The sequence below is a fragment of the Sceloporus undulatus genome, chromosome 6 (genome assembly GCF_019175285.1).
Source record: "Sceloporus undulatus isolate JIND9_A2432 ecotype Alabama chromosome 6, SceUnd_v1.1, whole genome shotgun sequence".
In the NCBI taxonomy this organism is placed as follows: domain Eukaryota; kingdom Metazoa; phylum Chordata; class Lepidosauria; order Squamata; family Phrynosomatidae; genus Sceloporus; species Sceloporus undulatus.
The window spans coordinates 61888462-61905249 of NC_056527.1; the positions used below are offsets into that span (position 1 = coordinate 61888462).

The following is a 16788-nucleotide window of genomic DNA, read 5'->3' on the forward strand; positions in this document are numbered from 1 at the left end:
ATTTGGACTACTGTAATGCACTCTACGTGAGGCTGCCTTTGGAAAATGTTCAGAAACTTAAGCGGGTCCAAAATGATGCAGCTAGAATGCTGACTGGAGCCAGTTACAGGGAACATATAACTCTTGCATTGAAACAGCTTCCCTGGTTATTGATTCGATTCAGAGCACAATTCAAAGTGCTAATCATGACCTATAAAGCCCTACACAGCTTAGGTCCAGACTGTTTGAGAGTATCTCCCCATAAGAACCACCTAGAGCCCTAAGATCCTCAGGAGAAGGCTTTCTCTCAGTCCCACCACTATCCCAGGCTCACCTGGTGAAGACACAAGAGAGAGCCTTCTCAATGGCTGCTCCCAACCTGTGGAACTCCTTTCCAGTGGCGACTAGGCTGGCCCCCTCACTGTTGGCCTTTCGCCAGCAGGCAAAGACATTATTATTTAAACAGGCCTTTTAAGATCTGTCAGGCTTGGTTTTATTGGGGGATGAGGGGGTTGGTTTTAGATTATTATTTTAACTTTGTATGTTTTACATTTTATATTTGTAATTTTATAATTTTTTATTTTAATTGTATGATTTTAATTGTTGTTTTAATGTGTTTTATATATGTTGTTTGCTGCCTTTGGTCCCACTTTGGGAGAAAGCCGAGATATATATAAATATATAAATATATAAATATATAAATATAAATAAATAAATAAATAAATAAAGGCTGTCTATGATATAAGAAGGTGGCAGAGTGCTCTTCTGCATCACAGAAGCCTGCTAGCCAAGTCTTCCTGATTGAAAGGGAAGGGCACAAAAGTCAGTTTTGACTACAAACGTAAGCAGAGAAAGAAATATTAGAGCTCACTGTAGTGGATTTGGAGGAAGAAAAGATGCCTCTTAAGAAAGGTCATTCAAACAAGCATTGGCTATGACAAACAGTTCAGGCACTTGGGGAATGGTTTCTCCCTCCCAATTTTTCTACCTTATTACAGGATCACTGAAGGGTTGTGTGGCTGAGCACTCTTTTTGCTTATAAATAAAAAATAAATTACATTTGGAATGAGCTGGCCACTTCAGTGGTTTCAGTTTAAAGCCAAGTTCTTGTTGACTCCTTTTCATTGCATCTGCCAATGCAATATCATACCGCAATGGAGTTCCTGTAGTGGTAATTTGAAGTTGGCCATTTAACTAGGGCCGTGTGTCCCCATGACAGATTATTAAGGGCCTGCTCCTATTGCTGTGATGGATTTCTCTTTTCATCTCATAAAATTATTTCACAGTACCAGTGCTTATATCTCCACTCCACTCCCCATGTGGGACTAGCAGCTTTCGGGAGCGTGAGTATTTTTAATATGGAATCCAGTATGTGGGAAACGTTTTAAAACTCTCCACTTGGAACACTCTACCATTTCAGTTTCTTCTCTCCTGCCATGCCTATCCTAGCCCAGCCTTCTACTGGATCATAGCCTAGCCTTTTGCCTAGTGCACCACCAATCTAGTTTTTAAAGCTGAACCTGGATTTTTTTTTAAACTATAATGCCCCAAATCTTCCAGCCACTGCCAAAACCATGGCAATTCCTTACTATGCTGACTGATCATTCTGGGAGTTGTCATCCAAAACAGTAATACAGTACTGTATTTCCAAGCTGTGTTTTAGGACAAATTGTTTCTAATGTTTGAATACAGTCAGATCATGCTGTTAGGAAGCAAAGTACTTTTTCAGAGGCACCGCATTGAAGTATTTTTCTTTAGTAGAAAAAATGCACCATTCTTTAGTTAAGGGACTCTATATAGAAGACCCTTCCTATCCATGGGAATTTGACTCTGCCCCCCCCTCAATGCATGGGGGGAAATGTGGGTGCTGAGGCCTCCATATCACCTTTTTAGGGTCTGACTTGGAGGCTTATTGCATTGGTTATTAAATCGATTTACCTCGATGTTTAAAGCTGAATTGGGGGGGGGGGGATCCTGATTTTATCAGATGTTTTTTGCCACCAAATCTGCCACCTTAATACAGCCTGTGTCCATCCACACTTCCAGAGCTGCTCCTCCCAGCTCTTTTCGGATCTGGCTGTTTTCTGACTTAACAAAATGGCTGGCAGAGCGGCTCTGGAAGCAGGGATGGACCCGGGCTGCATTCGAGCAGCATATTCAGTGACAAAAAACGTCTGAAAAGATCAGGATGCCACTCGAATTCAGCTTTAAACCAGATAGAGGTAAATCGATTTAATATCCAATGTGATAAGTCTTGTGGCTGCTCAGATGAACATGCAGACCAGACCCTAAATGGAAGGCACCACTTTCCAGCAGGGAAACTGGGAACTGAGCTGAGGCCTCCAGATGGCCTGTTCAGAGTTTTTGGGTGGCTGCTGAGTGAATGAGAAAGCAGGTGAATTACCCAACAGCTGCCCTGGTCCCACTGAGTGTACTGCCCCAATGGGTATACACACCCTTCTGGGGTGTCATCAGTGCGCTCTGCACCTCCAGTACCACAAGTGATGCCCCTAGTTAGTTGTGGTCAGTCTGCTTAATCCAGTGGCAGGCAAAACTAATTAACTCACAGGTCTTCCTCTTCATCCTGAGCAGCTTGATCAGACTGGGTCCTTTCTTGGTATGTTTCTGAATAACAAGAACTTCTTTACTTACTGACCCAGAAATGACATGTTTTGCATTTCTCAAAACTTAAATCAAATCAAACTGTTCCTCCCTCCCTCCCTCCCTCACAAATCCTGCAAGAACAGATCGTAATTATTAATATTTTACAAAACAAGATGATTCCCCTCATCTTAGGTAGAAACCTAAGGTGTTTTTTTTTTAAATTAGGCTAGCCAATTTGACATAATGTAGACAAAAAAAATATCAAGTGAATAACAGTTTTACTTCCATTACATTTGGCTGTTCTGGAATGTTTTGGGGAAAACGTCAGACAAAATAAGAGCAACGTAATAACAGAATCATACTTACTGAACTAATACACAGTATTTGTGGATTCTCCAAGGGCTATGCATTTTCTCCTGCCTAAAAACCCAAATCTCAGTCTTGACTTCAGTTCTGATATTTTGGACATACTTGTAGAGTAGAGATGGGCCTGAATATTTGAGCTGATGGAACTGATAAAAGAAAATATGGCATGATGTTGAGAATAAACTTTAGATAGTATTCATAGAATCATAGACTCATTAATTTGGAAGAGACCACAAGTGTCATCCAGTCCAATCGTCTGCCATGCAGGGACTCACAATCAAAGCATCCCCAACAGATGGCCATCCAGCTTCTGTTTAAAGTCCTCCAAAGAAGGAGACTCCACCACTCTCCAAGGGAGTGTGTTCCACTGTCAAACATCTCTTACTGTCATCAAGTTCCTCCTAATGTTTAGATAGAATCTCTTTTCCTGTAGCTTGCATCCATTGTTCCTGTGGAAGAGGGATATTGGTCCACCCTCACTATGACATCCTTTCACATCTTTAAACGGGGCTATCATATTACCTCTTAACTTTCTCTTCTCCAGGCTAAACATACCCAGTTCCCTAAGGTGCTCCTCATAGGGCATGGTTTCCAGACCCATCACCATTTTAGTTGCCCTCCTTTGGATACGCTCCAGTTTCTCAACATCCTTTTTGAATTGTGGTGCCTAGAACTGGGCACAGTATTCCAGGTGAGGCCTGACCAAAGCAGAATAGAGTAGCACTATTATTTCCCTTAATCTAGACACCATACTTCTATTGATGCAGCCTAGAATCACATTGGCCTTTTTAGCTGCCGCATCACACTGTTGACTCATGTTCGACTTGTGGTCTACTAGGATTCCTAGATCCCTTTCATTTGTAGTCTTGTTAATCCAGGTGTCATCCATCCTATATCTGTGCATTTCATTTTCCCACTCTAAGTGCAGTACCTTACATTTCTCCATGTTGAAATTCATTTTGTTAGCATTGGCCCAGCTTTCTAATCTATTAAAATATATTAGTTTGACAATATTCAACTTAGATATTATGAATATGCTCCAAAGCCCCTGTACACATAGTAGTCTTCTGTTTCATTGCAGAGATCTTGTGTTTACTGCACATTGGATTGTTTTGCTGGGAAAATGAAGTTAAACCCATGATTTAGGGTGCACTTCTCTGGTTGTGAGAAGGGCATCCTAGGAAATAGTTATTGTAGTTCTTCCTCTCTATGGCCAGAGACAAAGGCAGCAGAAAGCTTTTCCACCAGATTCTTCCACATAAGAGCTGATTCATGCAAAGCCTTGCCATTTTCCTCATGTGCTCTTGAAAAGGAGCACTATACCATTCTTGGAGCTGTGGTCACAAGTTACTTTTTCCTCTCATGGGAAACAATTGGAGTTTTTAAAAGTTGGCTTGTCACTGTACAGATAGACAACTGTATTTGCTATATCTTAGTCTGTTTGTATTCTTATTCTTATGCTGTTTAATTATGTTTCCAGTAGAGACTTTGTTCAATGACAAAAAATTTCAGAGTGCAACTTTCTTTCCTTGTGAGGAAACAGTACTGTGGGCCCTTCCCTTACACAGGGGATCCATTCCGGACTACCACCACCACACCGCATAGGGGAAATCCTATGTATGCTGGAGCCCCATTATAAATAATGGGGCATGAGCCCGTGGCGTAGTGCGATATGCTTCATTATTTCTTCTGAGGTGCGCCATGGCTTTTTCCAGCATATGCTGAAAGCCGCGTATATCGTGTGACCAGAGGATATCTCCTGATGATGTCACAAGATGGCCTTTTGTGACGTTACCATTGCTTAAAATATGGACAAATGAGGCAAATGAGTAGGGGATTCAACAAAGGAGAATAAGTACAAATGTATACCTACAAATATTTTTCAAGGCAGTGCTGTCTCCCTGAGATTGCCCCCCAACCACCCTGGAGAGCAGAGAAAAAAGGCCAGGCTTGGAGATTCAGAGTCATTTGTGTTCCTCTATAACACTGTCTTTTTATATTTTTAACAGATTGTTTTACTGGCCTTATAAATATAATGACGGATATAATCTGGCGCTTCACCGGAGATTTCATGGCTCCTGATCTTGTCTGCCGAATTGTTCGCTATTTGCAGGTAGAGTAGACACATGTCTCTCAACGTATCATGATGTACTTATTCCTTAACGAATGGTTTCTCTATTACGAAGAAATGAAATCACTCTATCTTGGGGATGGAGTTGGGGGAGTGCAGGAAACAAAGAAGCTTGGATGACATAAAACCCTTCAGAAAGAAAGAAAAAATAAAACACCAAAGGCTTCAGTTCTCCTGACTGATATTGATATATTCATTGACTGATCAGTTTTACAATAGTGATAACTGTTTAGATGCACACAGTGAGAAAATAAAAGTATGCAGCTTCCAAAAATATACGAAAGACCAGCCATAATAGCTGCTCATCAAGCTTCACTACCTACGCCTGACCATTTGGATCTAATTTAAAATTTTCTTTTTAGCGACCCTTTCCTCCAAGTAATTCAGAGCAAGACCCAGCAAGTTTTATTTATTTCATTTTCTATTACAAGACTGTTAGGCTGAGTGGACAAATAAGAGACTGGCTCATTCTCACCCACTAAATTTGATAGCTGAGCAAAGATTTCAGCCTAGATCTCCCCAGTATACCTCAGGAGCTATATACACAATCATTTCCAGCACTCACTCCTTCCAATTGTAAATGTCCAGACGGATTGATTGGGCTGCAGTGCTGCCAGTCACTGCACCATTAGAGTAAGATATGTTGTTATGTGACAACAGCTGATGGTATGCCATGTCTTTAGCACTTAATGTGACAACAAGTGTTAGGGTTGGTTTGTTAGTCTCACAGAAATCAGCACAGTCTTCATCTCTGATTCATAAATGGTTTGCAGCCCTGCTGACACTACATATTTTTATTATGTAGTGACTTTGTAATACATTCCGGAGAACAAACTTTGCAACAAAAGAAATATTTGCTGAACATGTCCAGTCAGAAGTAAGCCCTACTGAGCTCATATGGGTCATTGGGATCATGGTACATACTAAAGAGGAGGCACCCATCATGATAGTCCTCATAGCAAAACCTTCACGTAGCGTCCAGAAACTGTCAGTTTCATTTGACATGGAACTTGGGGAGCAAGAAACATCAGGGAGGTGGCACATGACAATATCGTCGCTCTTTTTCCAGGTGCTTTAAACCATCAAGGTCTGGTTCCAATATCCTATTTTATTGGTGGCTCATAGATCAAGTGGAAAGTTGTTATGCCCAAATTGGTAAGGGCAACCTGTTTAACCTGAGAGCGTGTAAAATTTCTCCTTCTGTGGATTTTTTTTCAAAGCAGGGGTGATACAGATAATTGAGACACCAAATTTGGTTTTAGACACAGTGCATGTAACATTTATTAAGACATTAAAGTAGTACAGACATTAAGTATCAAGAGTACTCTCTCTCTCACACACACACACACACACACACACACATATACTCACGCACACACAAGTGGCCTTTGCTGAAGTCGGTGATCAGTCATCCTCACAAGACTGTGGGAGCCCCTGGTGCCGCGGTTTCAGGGGACACACCTTTGGTTTGGAAAAGTCTGTCTTTTAAGGCTTCACCACGTCCTCCGTCCTTCTGTCTTTACTTTAGGACCTCTTCCTTTGACGCTGACCAACACTTTAGATCAAACAGATCTTTGCATTCTCTTCCTTATCAGTCTTTGCCTACGTGTTCTGTCATCTATCCAGGCTGCTCTTTTATTGACTACGTTATTGGTAGTATTTTATTGGGAATTGTTGTTTTTAACGCTATTTTAAGGTGGGAGTGAGATAGGGAACTGGATTTGATATGTTTTGCTATGTTTTTATTTGTGGCTTGTTGTGTTGTATTTTTATTGTTCTATGTTTGTTGTTACCTGCCTCAATCCAATACAGGGAGGGACGGGATACAAATAAATAAATATTATTATTATTATTATTATTATTATTATTATTATTATTATTACAGTCCTGGACATCTTCTTCTTTACCAATAAGCAGCTGCATCCAAGGTTTTGGACACGCCATCTATTGCCACATCAGCAGATTTCAAGAATCTTCACCTCGCTTGCCAGGCAGCTTCCCCCCATCATGCATTGCGTTTCTCCATCTTGTTTCAACTCATTGCCACTAGAATTGCATCATCACCTATTACTCACACACTGCCTCTTTGTAAATGGTGAGGAAGGCTCCCCACCCACACATGCACAAAGTCCATGAGCTGCCCAGATGTAACTGAATGAGATTTACTCCCAGGTTATAGGATATAGGATTGCTGCCTTACATTTATTCACATTTTTATACAAACAAAAGAACCGAAGAAATTTCAGACTTCCTTTCTCTCTTTCTGCTCTAGGTTGTACTTCTCTATGCCTCCACCTATGTCCTGGTTTCACTAAGCATAGACAGATATCATGCCATAGTTTACCCAATGAAGTTCTTTCAAGGAGGTAAGAAATTTCCATATATACACATATAGACACGCACACACCCATGGGCCAGCTATTTCCTTTCCCATGAACAGTTTTATTTTAATATATAACTTTTCATTGTGCACAAATAATCTTTTTGCTATGAATAATGTATTCTCCTTCAGGCTCGCTAGCTATCTTGGAAATGGCAATGGTGTCCACCTCTGGCATTTCACTATAATGGTTACATAAATGCCAGATGATACTTTAACAGAATACTGAAGGTCTTTGTGAGTTTTTGACATGGTGAGAAAAAGCAATTAGGAAACCAAAAGCTAATAAAATGGAAAAAAACCACCCCAGTGGAATTTCCGCATCAGTGGCAAATTTCCAATTGTAATTAGAGTCTGAAATATATATTCATTATATTTTGATTACAGCCAGCATTTCACTCATGTTCATGAAATGGTTCACAATTCTAGTGGGACCTGAAACAAAATGTTGCAGTATAGAATGAATAGAATGAATATAGTATAGAATGAATGCTCTTGCTTGTTGTTCTAGTCATGCCTTCCTCCATGCTATTATATTGCATTCAGTTTCCCCTGAGGGCCAGTTCACATTGCAAAATTACAGTGCTATGGTTGCATTTTGACTGCCATGGTAACATCCTATGGAATCCCAGAATTTAATAGTTTAAGGAAGGGAATTTAATTTGTTTTATTTATACAGTGCTACCTCGGGTTACGAAATTAATTCATTCCGCCGCGGCGTTCGTAACCCGATGCATTTCGCAAGCCGAAAAAGGCTTTTCCGAAGCGCGGCTAGCGGTCGCGTTTGAATTTCGCGCCGAAAAAAATTTCGTAACCCGAAAAAAACATCGTAACCCGGAACAGTTTTTTCCTATCTAACTTTTTCGTATCCCGGAAATTTCGTAACGCGGTCAATTCGTATCCCGGGGTACCACTGTATACCACTATTCCAAAGATCATAGCGGTGAACAGCAAGTAAGCTAATTTGCCCCCAACAGTCTGGGTACTCATTTTAGCGACCTCAGAAGGATGCAAGCCTGAGTCGAGCTTGGGCCCTTTGGCTGGTCTTGAACTCGCAACCTTGTGATTTTGAGTGAATGGCTGCAGTACAGGCATTTAACCACTGCGCCAGGGATTTTCAGCCAGGGATTCCAGTGCTCCAGCAAACCACAAAACCCAGGATTCCACAGAAGGCAGGCTTGGTAGTTAAAGTGGAATATAGCACTATAATTCTGTCATGTGAAGCAGCTCCTAGTTATCTCTTTCCTCCCATCGGTCTGTTAATATTCCCTTGCCACTGAGCATGCTCACCCTTATTAGAATGTTTTTGCCCCATCTCTCAACCTCAAGATTCCCCTAGGATCATATGCAAAGATGGATCCTCTTTAAAAGTTTTTTCATCCTTGTCACTGAAAGGAAAGGTCAAATGTTGACATAAAGTCAAAGTAAGGGCCTGTACAGACAGGCCAAAATAAAGCTGCTTGCGTTCACTTTGGAGGCATGCTGTTAACACGATGCATGCATCCTTAGAGTCCAGAAGTCGTGCCAAAGCCACACTTCAGTCCTAAGGACTGGAGCATAGCTTTGGTGCGGCTTCTGGACTCTTAGAATGCATACATCATTTAAATAGCCTACATCTAAAGTGACCCGAAGCAGCTTTATTTTGGCCTGTCTGTACGGGGCCTAAGATAGAGTCACGCGGAAAGAAAAATATCCAGAACCAGGGGAAAAAATTGGAAGCTGAAGAGTTATTAAGCACTCAGGAATCTCAAAGAAAAGCAATACCAAATGCTTACCAAAACATTTTGCAACACTGAAAGATACATTGAAATCTACATCTAAACTGGGAGACCATGCTTGCTGCCATTTTAATTCCAAATCACTCAAAACAGCATACAGAATATTTAAATATAAACAATTTAACATAGGGACAATGACGTAACAAATATCAGATTCAGAGAATTCATATGCAAATAAAAGTAATATCATACTAAATGAATATTATATTTAAAGCAAATTGCATTCACAGAATAAATTACAATTTTAAAACATGTTCTAAAAACAAAGAAGAATATACTAAGGAAGGTCAAAAGTATATTTTATTTTTAGATCACAAATAAGAATTAAAACAGAGGTGGACAACTGTGGCCCTCCAGGCAATGTTGGTCTATCGCTCCCAAAAACTCTAATCAGCATAGTTAATGGGATTTACAATCCAAAAACAATTTCCCACCCCTAGATTTTTTTTTAAAGTTCTGTCATTTGGTGCATTCTTCAATACAAGAGGGCAAAATAATTTTTTCTTTTTCAAAAAAAGAAATATACTTGCAGATTTCTTAAGCAAATGACAGCAATGGTTAACCTCAAAGGAGCCCCTGGTTCCCTGGAATTAACCATTGGATGTGATGTGGTGGAAGAAGATCTGCACAGAAGGCTTTCTTATCCCTGCAATCAGAAATCATTTTAATTGAATACATGGGAGTAGAGCCAGAGAACTTTGTGCGCAGAGACAATTTAAGGTTCATCACAGAACTATGCCTCCCTTCCCTATCAAAAGAGGGGGTGACGCTGCAGGTGTTTGCTTGCTTTTGTTGTGTTAATCTAATCCCCTAAATATTGAGTATACTGTTCTTCCTATCACAGTTGGAATGGAATAGAATAGAATAGAATACATCTCAGCTGTTGTGACTAGCATTTCTTTGTCTGAAATGTGATAAACACCCCACTGACATTCTCAATGAGCACCTCTTAAGACTACAGTACTCAACACAGCACCCCTATAACCTTTTATCTTTTATACTAAGACATTTGGTAATCCACCCCTAATTATTTCCAATCTGAAAATTGAATACAACAAGCCATTCTTACTCCAAAGAGTGAAACCAAATAAATTTCTCTCTTCAATTCTTTCACTCACTGGCCTCTCCTTATATTTTGTTTATCCTTATATCCAGGATCATTCTTTCTATAAACTTTACATGTATTTTTAATAGTCTTTATTGCTGTTATTAAAAACAAATAAAATATCAATTGTACAATATAGTCTTATACATTGTAGAACTTCTGTTTTACATTTGCTCTATGTTACATCTTCTTCATTGCTTTCCCCAACACCGATATAAAAATTAAAATATGACCCAATCAATTCTGTCATTTTCAGTATTTTCATAATCTGTTGTATTTTTCCCACTTCTATCGTTTACTCTTCATATTTCTATATATCTTCCGACTAAGTATTTATTTTACTATTATTTTACATTAATCTATTTCAATCTGTTATCATATCAGTATCATTTATCTTCTATCGTATATTAATGTTCAAAATCTTATTCACATATTCCTCTAGAGGATCCCATTCCCTTCCTACCCTTTCCCAGATTTATTGTGTTTTAATGCTGTTAGCTTGTCCATTCCTATTAATTCCCAATTTTTTTGTAGCCAATCCTCTATATTGGGTCCCCCCCCCCATTTTCTAGTTCTTAGCTAATAGTAATCTGGCTGCTGTTACAAAATATAGAACTAGTCCAGTATTTCTTCTCTGCCTCTATACCCAGAAAGGAGGTCATATTTAATAGATATAACTCAGGGGGCATTGGATATTCTATTTTGAATATTTCTAATGTTGTCCTGTGTATTTTATGCCAAAAGTTTTTATTTTGGTGCAGGACCGCCATACATGATGGTATGACCATTTTTCCTTCTGACATTTCCAGCGTTTATCTTTGCCAACTTGTATATTCTCGCTAATCTTACCAGAGTGTAATACCATCTGTTCATTGACTTTAAATAGTTTTCTTTAAGGTCCTTGGTGACCAAAGAACTGGAAAACAGAAAAAATACCCGATATAGGTGATTGGCGATGGTGAATTTGCTTGTTTTTTTCTAAGGATTTTCCCAGTTTTCCATGGATATGGGATGCCCCGTCTCCAGTACCCATTTTATCATATTTGTTGTAACTATCTTGTGTTCCAGTTCTCTTGACAAAAGTAGCTTGTACAACTTTGATACTTTCTCTTTATCTTTAACCCTTGCTATTTTATTTATCTCATTTTGTCTTTCCTCAAATCCATCTGTAGCTAAATCTTCTTTAAACTTTGATTTAATTTGCAAATATCCAAACCATTGTATTTTTCGCCCTTCATATTCTGATTCCTCTTTAGACTGGATTTCTTTCCCTTCATTTTCATTTACCGTTATCAAATCTTTATATCTTATCCAGTTTTGTTTTTCTTTCCATCTACTAAAAAATGCCTCTTGTGTGGAAATCCATGTTGGAATATTTAAATAAAATTTTCCTTTAACTGACTTCCATATTTTTAAGAGAGCTTTGTGGATGCAATGATTTTCAAAATCCTTATTAACTAATTTCTTATGGCATCAGATATAGGCTATAGGATATTTGATGCTTCTATATTCAATACATTTTTATTTTCCAATTTGATCCAATCCTGAATCCACAGTAACCCACAGGCCCAATAATATAATTTTAGATCTGGTAGTGCACATCCTCCTTTGTTTCCTTCCTTTTTAAACATTTACCATTTAATACTTGCCTTTTTTCCCACCTCCAGACAAATTTACTAAGTTCTTTATTCCATTCTGTAAATATTCCATCATTTATAACAATGGGTAAATTTTGATATAGAAACATACATCCTGGCAATATGTCCATCTTATGATTGCCATACTACCCAATAAGGACAAATCGAACTTATTCCACCTCTGCAGATCTTTTCTTATTTCCTGCCATAAGGTCTTATAGTTATTTTCAAATAAATTGATATTCTTATTTGAAAGCCAAATTCCTAAATACCTAACTCTTCTTGTGATCTTAATACCTAACCTAGATGTTAGCTCCCTTACTTCATCAATTTTCATATTTTTTACTATCATTTGTGTCTTGTCTTTATTTATCTCATTCTCTATTTATCTCATTTATCTCATTCTCTATTTATCTCATTCTCCAAACTCATTCAGTTCACCTAATGCATATTCTATGTTCTTTCATGGATTTTCTAGGAGGAGAACCGTGTCATCCGCATGTGCCCGTAACTTATACTCACTTCCTTTAATTTTTGTTCCTCTTATTTTTATGTTTGCCCTAATAGAATTATTGAATACTTCCAAAATCATAATGAATATTAGGGGTGATAATGAGCAACCCTGTTTTGTTCCCTTCTCCACTTCAACGCTATCTTTTTTTTCCTCCATTTATTATCACCTGAATTTTCTGTTGTGTGTATAATTGACCTATATTTTAAAAGAACTTCTTTCCCATCCCCATCTGTTTCATCACCTCAAACATGAATTTCTATCGTATGTTATCGATGTATATACAAGTATTAAGAAGACCTATTTTCTTCTTTTTGGCACAGAAAGGCAGGCAAAAATTCTCATTGTGGTTGCTTGGGGCCTCTCTTTCTTGTTTTCAATTCCAACTCTCATCATATTCGGGAAGCGGAAACTTTCCAATGGGGAAATGCAATGTTGGGCTGTCTGGCCAGATGACTCTTATTGGATCCCTTATATGACGACGGTTGCTTTCCTGGTATATTTTATTCCTCTGATTATTATCAGGTAAGAATCTTGACAGTCCTGGAGTTGATCACTTGTTCAGACATAAATTCATGTTTCTAAAATGGGGCATTTGGTGAAATCAGTTCTTCAATAGAGGAAAAGTACAAGTGAGACCTGCAGTGTATAGATAGCACCACAATCCAAGGCAACCTGATATCTTCTGGGTGTGCCAGGAACCAACCCCCATCATCCTTGGCCTAGTTTAGAAGGGGCTGTTCAGACAGAGCAAAGTGACTACTAGAATGGAGCACCTCAGATAGAAGATGGGGGAGGTGACTGCTTTCCATCTAGTCTTCATGAACTTGCTGATTGTTTCCCTCCATTGCAGGACAGACTTGAATATGCCACACAACCTTCCTGAATATCTGAGTTTATCTCATTGTTAAAAAATGCGACTTTCTTCCTTTGAACTGAACTCTCTTCCGGGATGCAGCCAGGTTCTATCACACACATTTTACAGCCAATCCTGTCTCCCAGCTGCATCCCACTTAAAACCTGGCTTGAATCTATGCTCAGATGGCCCTCCGATGGCTGATTTGCAAAGCTGGGAGCTTCACGACTTTGCAAATGACCCAGGTGAGGGCGAATTCTAGCCGGATTTTAGGTGGGTTGCAGCTGAGAAGCAGCATTGGTGGCAAAGTGCGTATAATAGAACCCAGCTGCATCCCGGAAGAGACTTCAATTCAGAGGTGGTAAGTTATGTTTTTTTACAATGTGATGAATTCCTAAATTAGCTTGTTTAGTGGAGGATGCTGAACCACTGTCAGGTTGAAGGAATTTTCAACTGCCTGTCCAAATAGTTTCTGTAAATGGGATGGGATGGCGAAGCCATCTTCCCATTTACATCAGGGAGCAGAATGTTTTCGGATGGCCCTGTATTCACACCTCTGGGAGTAAGTAGTTTCAGAAATGGAGAAGAGGATTAAGTAAAGTTTTTTTCTTATCACCCCTCTAGGCCTTCCCTTGCTGTACACTATAGTGCAAGTGGATTGCCAGCCAGTGGCGTCACTAGGGTTGGTGTCACCTGGTGTAATTACTACCTGGTGTAGTAACTCATGGTGTTCCCCCCCCCCCATTGACCTCTCATTTCATACCATACAGAATCCTTAGTAAAGCTTTTTTGCACTGTTACTCGTAAATTGTAATTCCCATATACCACTGAATGTAATGCTGAGCTGATAGTTGTGACATAAACCACTAGCAAAATTAAAATTATATCTTCAAATTACAATATCAAAACCACAACCTAAATGTATTTACATATATTTAAGGTATTTGCATATACATAGTGAAGATTTGGTTAAAATGTGATGTTTTTCAAGAAAATTTAAAAAGAATTTTAAAAATTAAAATTCATTTTTTAAAAAAAATAATTAAAATTTACAATTTTGACATTTGAAATGTTAATTTTAAAAATTTTGAGGCCTCTCCTTTCTTTTTGCACTGAGCTTCACCCCACTCCCACCACCTCTTAAAGCATTTTAAAGGGAAAGAGATGAATGTCACAGCCCATTTCTGCCAAAAGGTAGGTGTTTGAGGGTGTCACCTGATGTAGTCCACACCTCAGCAACCTTTTAGTAATGCTACACAGTTCTAAATCTAGTTCATAGCAATATAGTGGTGGCAAGGAAGTGGAGATGTAGTGTCCCCTATGACATTTAGGACTTTATCACACCAGCCTGCTGTCCTGCCACAATCACATAAGTTTAAGAATGGAAGCACACTGGTTTGGCATCATTTCTGATCACACTTTCTCCCACAATAGTGCTTTGGCAATCCATGGTTGTGTGATCTGTTTTCCATGCTGTTAAACATCATCTTCCAGGAGGAAGGGCTGACAAAGTGATTATGGATGGCAACCACTTCCCAAAACTGGCTGCTGTATGGATGTGCACACAGCAGTCAGCTTTGGGAATGTGTTGGCCACCATGACTGCTGCAAGGGGAAAGGAGAGAGGGAGAGGAGCAGATTCATGCCCACTCACACCATGTGAGTGCCTGAGAAGCAAAACTGCAATGGCAGTACATATCACACAAAGGCAGTAATGGAAGATTAGCGAGACTGAGAGCCTATTGATGGGTTTTGTCCATCAGTGAAAAGATGCATAACAGTAACAAATGGAATGCAAGGCAGCAACAGGACAGACACAACACTGTGTGATAAGTACTGGCCAAAGACACTTTTATCCTATTAAAAGTCTGCTTTTTTAACTCTTAAGTGAAATGCCTTTAAGAGCATTTGAAGGGATTTTAAGGGCAAAACAGTTTAGTTTTATTTTTCAGGAGGCCTGCAGTGGGCAGAGGTCCTCCAAATTCTCCCAGCACCTGACAGTTGCCCACCCCAGTCTAAAACAACTTCACTGATATAGGGACTAAAAGAGAAGCACCAGAAGAATGCTATCAAAGTACAAGTGACTGACTCAGATGAGGTTATGAAGTTGCAACCTAAAAAATGAACATCCCTTTGCCCTTTTTTTGCTTTTCTACAGGTAGAGGAAGAATGCGAAAAAAAGGACTGGTACAGGAATGTGTGGAAGTGGTCAGCAGCTCCTCCATCAATTCCTGGTATAGTGGGACCTCCACATTCACTGGGGTAAAGGAGCAGGACCCCTGTGAAAGTGGAGAAACTGCAAATTAAAAAAAACATGCTTTTTTTTTATCCGAGGGAACACCTCTAGGAATCTCTAGGTCCTCCAGCACAACTGTGTGGTCAACATCCTGCGGAAGTTGACCATAGAATTGAGCTGGAGAACCTACAAATGCCTAAATAAGCATTTTCCCTTTGAATCTCTAGGTTTTCCAGTATGACTCTGTCGTCATCCCCTGGCAGAATCACACTAGAGCATGTAGAGAGAACATATTTATCAAATCTGCAAATAATCAAATCCACAAAAGTCAAAGCAACAAATGTGGAGGGCTGACTGTATATCTGAATGTGTGTAACATATTGGAAATTATTGCATGCAAAAATAAAGTGACTTATGCCTGCTGGGGTAACAGTCACTTACAGGATGCAATCGGTAAGCTCCCATGTTTGCAAATTGGCCAGCTGGCTGTGGCTGGGAGCCAGGATGCAGCCGGGATGCAGTTGCCCAGCAGCATCAATGGACTTTTTTGTGCTATAATTCCCAATTGTATCCCGTAAGTGACTGTATCCTAGCACGGATGAGACACTTTATTTTTGCATGTGATAATCTCCATTGTCGGGTTTCAGTTTCTCAGTCCTGCACCAGGCAAACTGACCACTTTTGCATCTGTGACTTGTATGTGCAATGCCAAAAGCTTTAAGTAGTATTTTAGCAAGAAAGCAAAATCTTTTTAACCTGCAAAAGCTAAGTGAATACAGAAAAGGAGATTTAAATTAAGAGTGCCCCTATTCCACCCCACCACTTCTGCATTTATGACAGAATCAGAAAACCAGAAGAGGAGTTCTGCTAGATAAAACAAGACCAGAATCCCAATTTCATCTCGTTTGTATTCCTAAAGACTCCTTCCTGCCCTCTCCTTTCTGGGGACTCTAGATCTTGTCCAGGTATTGTAAAGTCCATGAAGCATCCTCGATCAAAATCAACCCCTCTCATCTCCCAAATATCAGAACAAACTCTCTACTTTGGAAACCTTCTCAGGTTCCATTGAGGGGCAGTCAAGCTTTGGGTTCCCATAGAACCTCTGTGAATTGGGGTTTGCTTAAAAGCATAAATAGCACCCCCAAACTTAGTCTTTTATTGCAGTTTGTCCCCCTTTGTTCGATGACTGTTGCTGTCAAGTTTCAG

General features: G+C 39.5%; 1 protein-coding gene across 1 annotated transcript in view; it reads left to right on the plus strand.

Annotated features, from left to right (window-relative positions):
* The window catches only part of NPSR1 (neuropeptide S receptor 1), a 77913-nt gene that overhangs the window by 48449 nt on the left and 12676 nt on the right, over nucleotides 1–16788 (plus strand). Inside the window, exons 3-5 of the mRNA XM_042475186.1 lie at nucleotides 4959–5062; nucleotides 7353–7446; nucleotides 12815–13016. Of these exons, the coding sequence (XP_042331120.1) occupies nucleotides 4959–5062; nucleotides 7353–7446; nucleotides 12815–13016 (400 nt within the window). The remainder of the gene's footprint in view (nucleotides 1–4958; nucleotides 5063–7352; nucleotides 7447–12814; nucleotides 13017–16788) is intronic.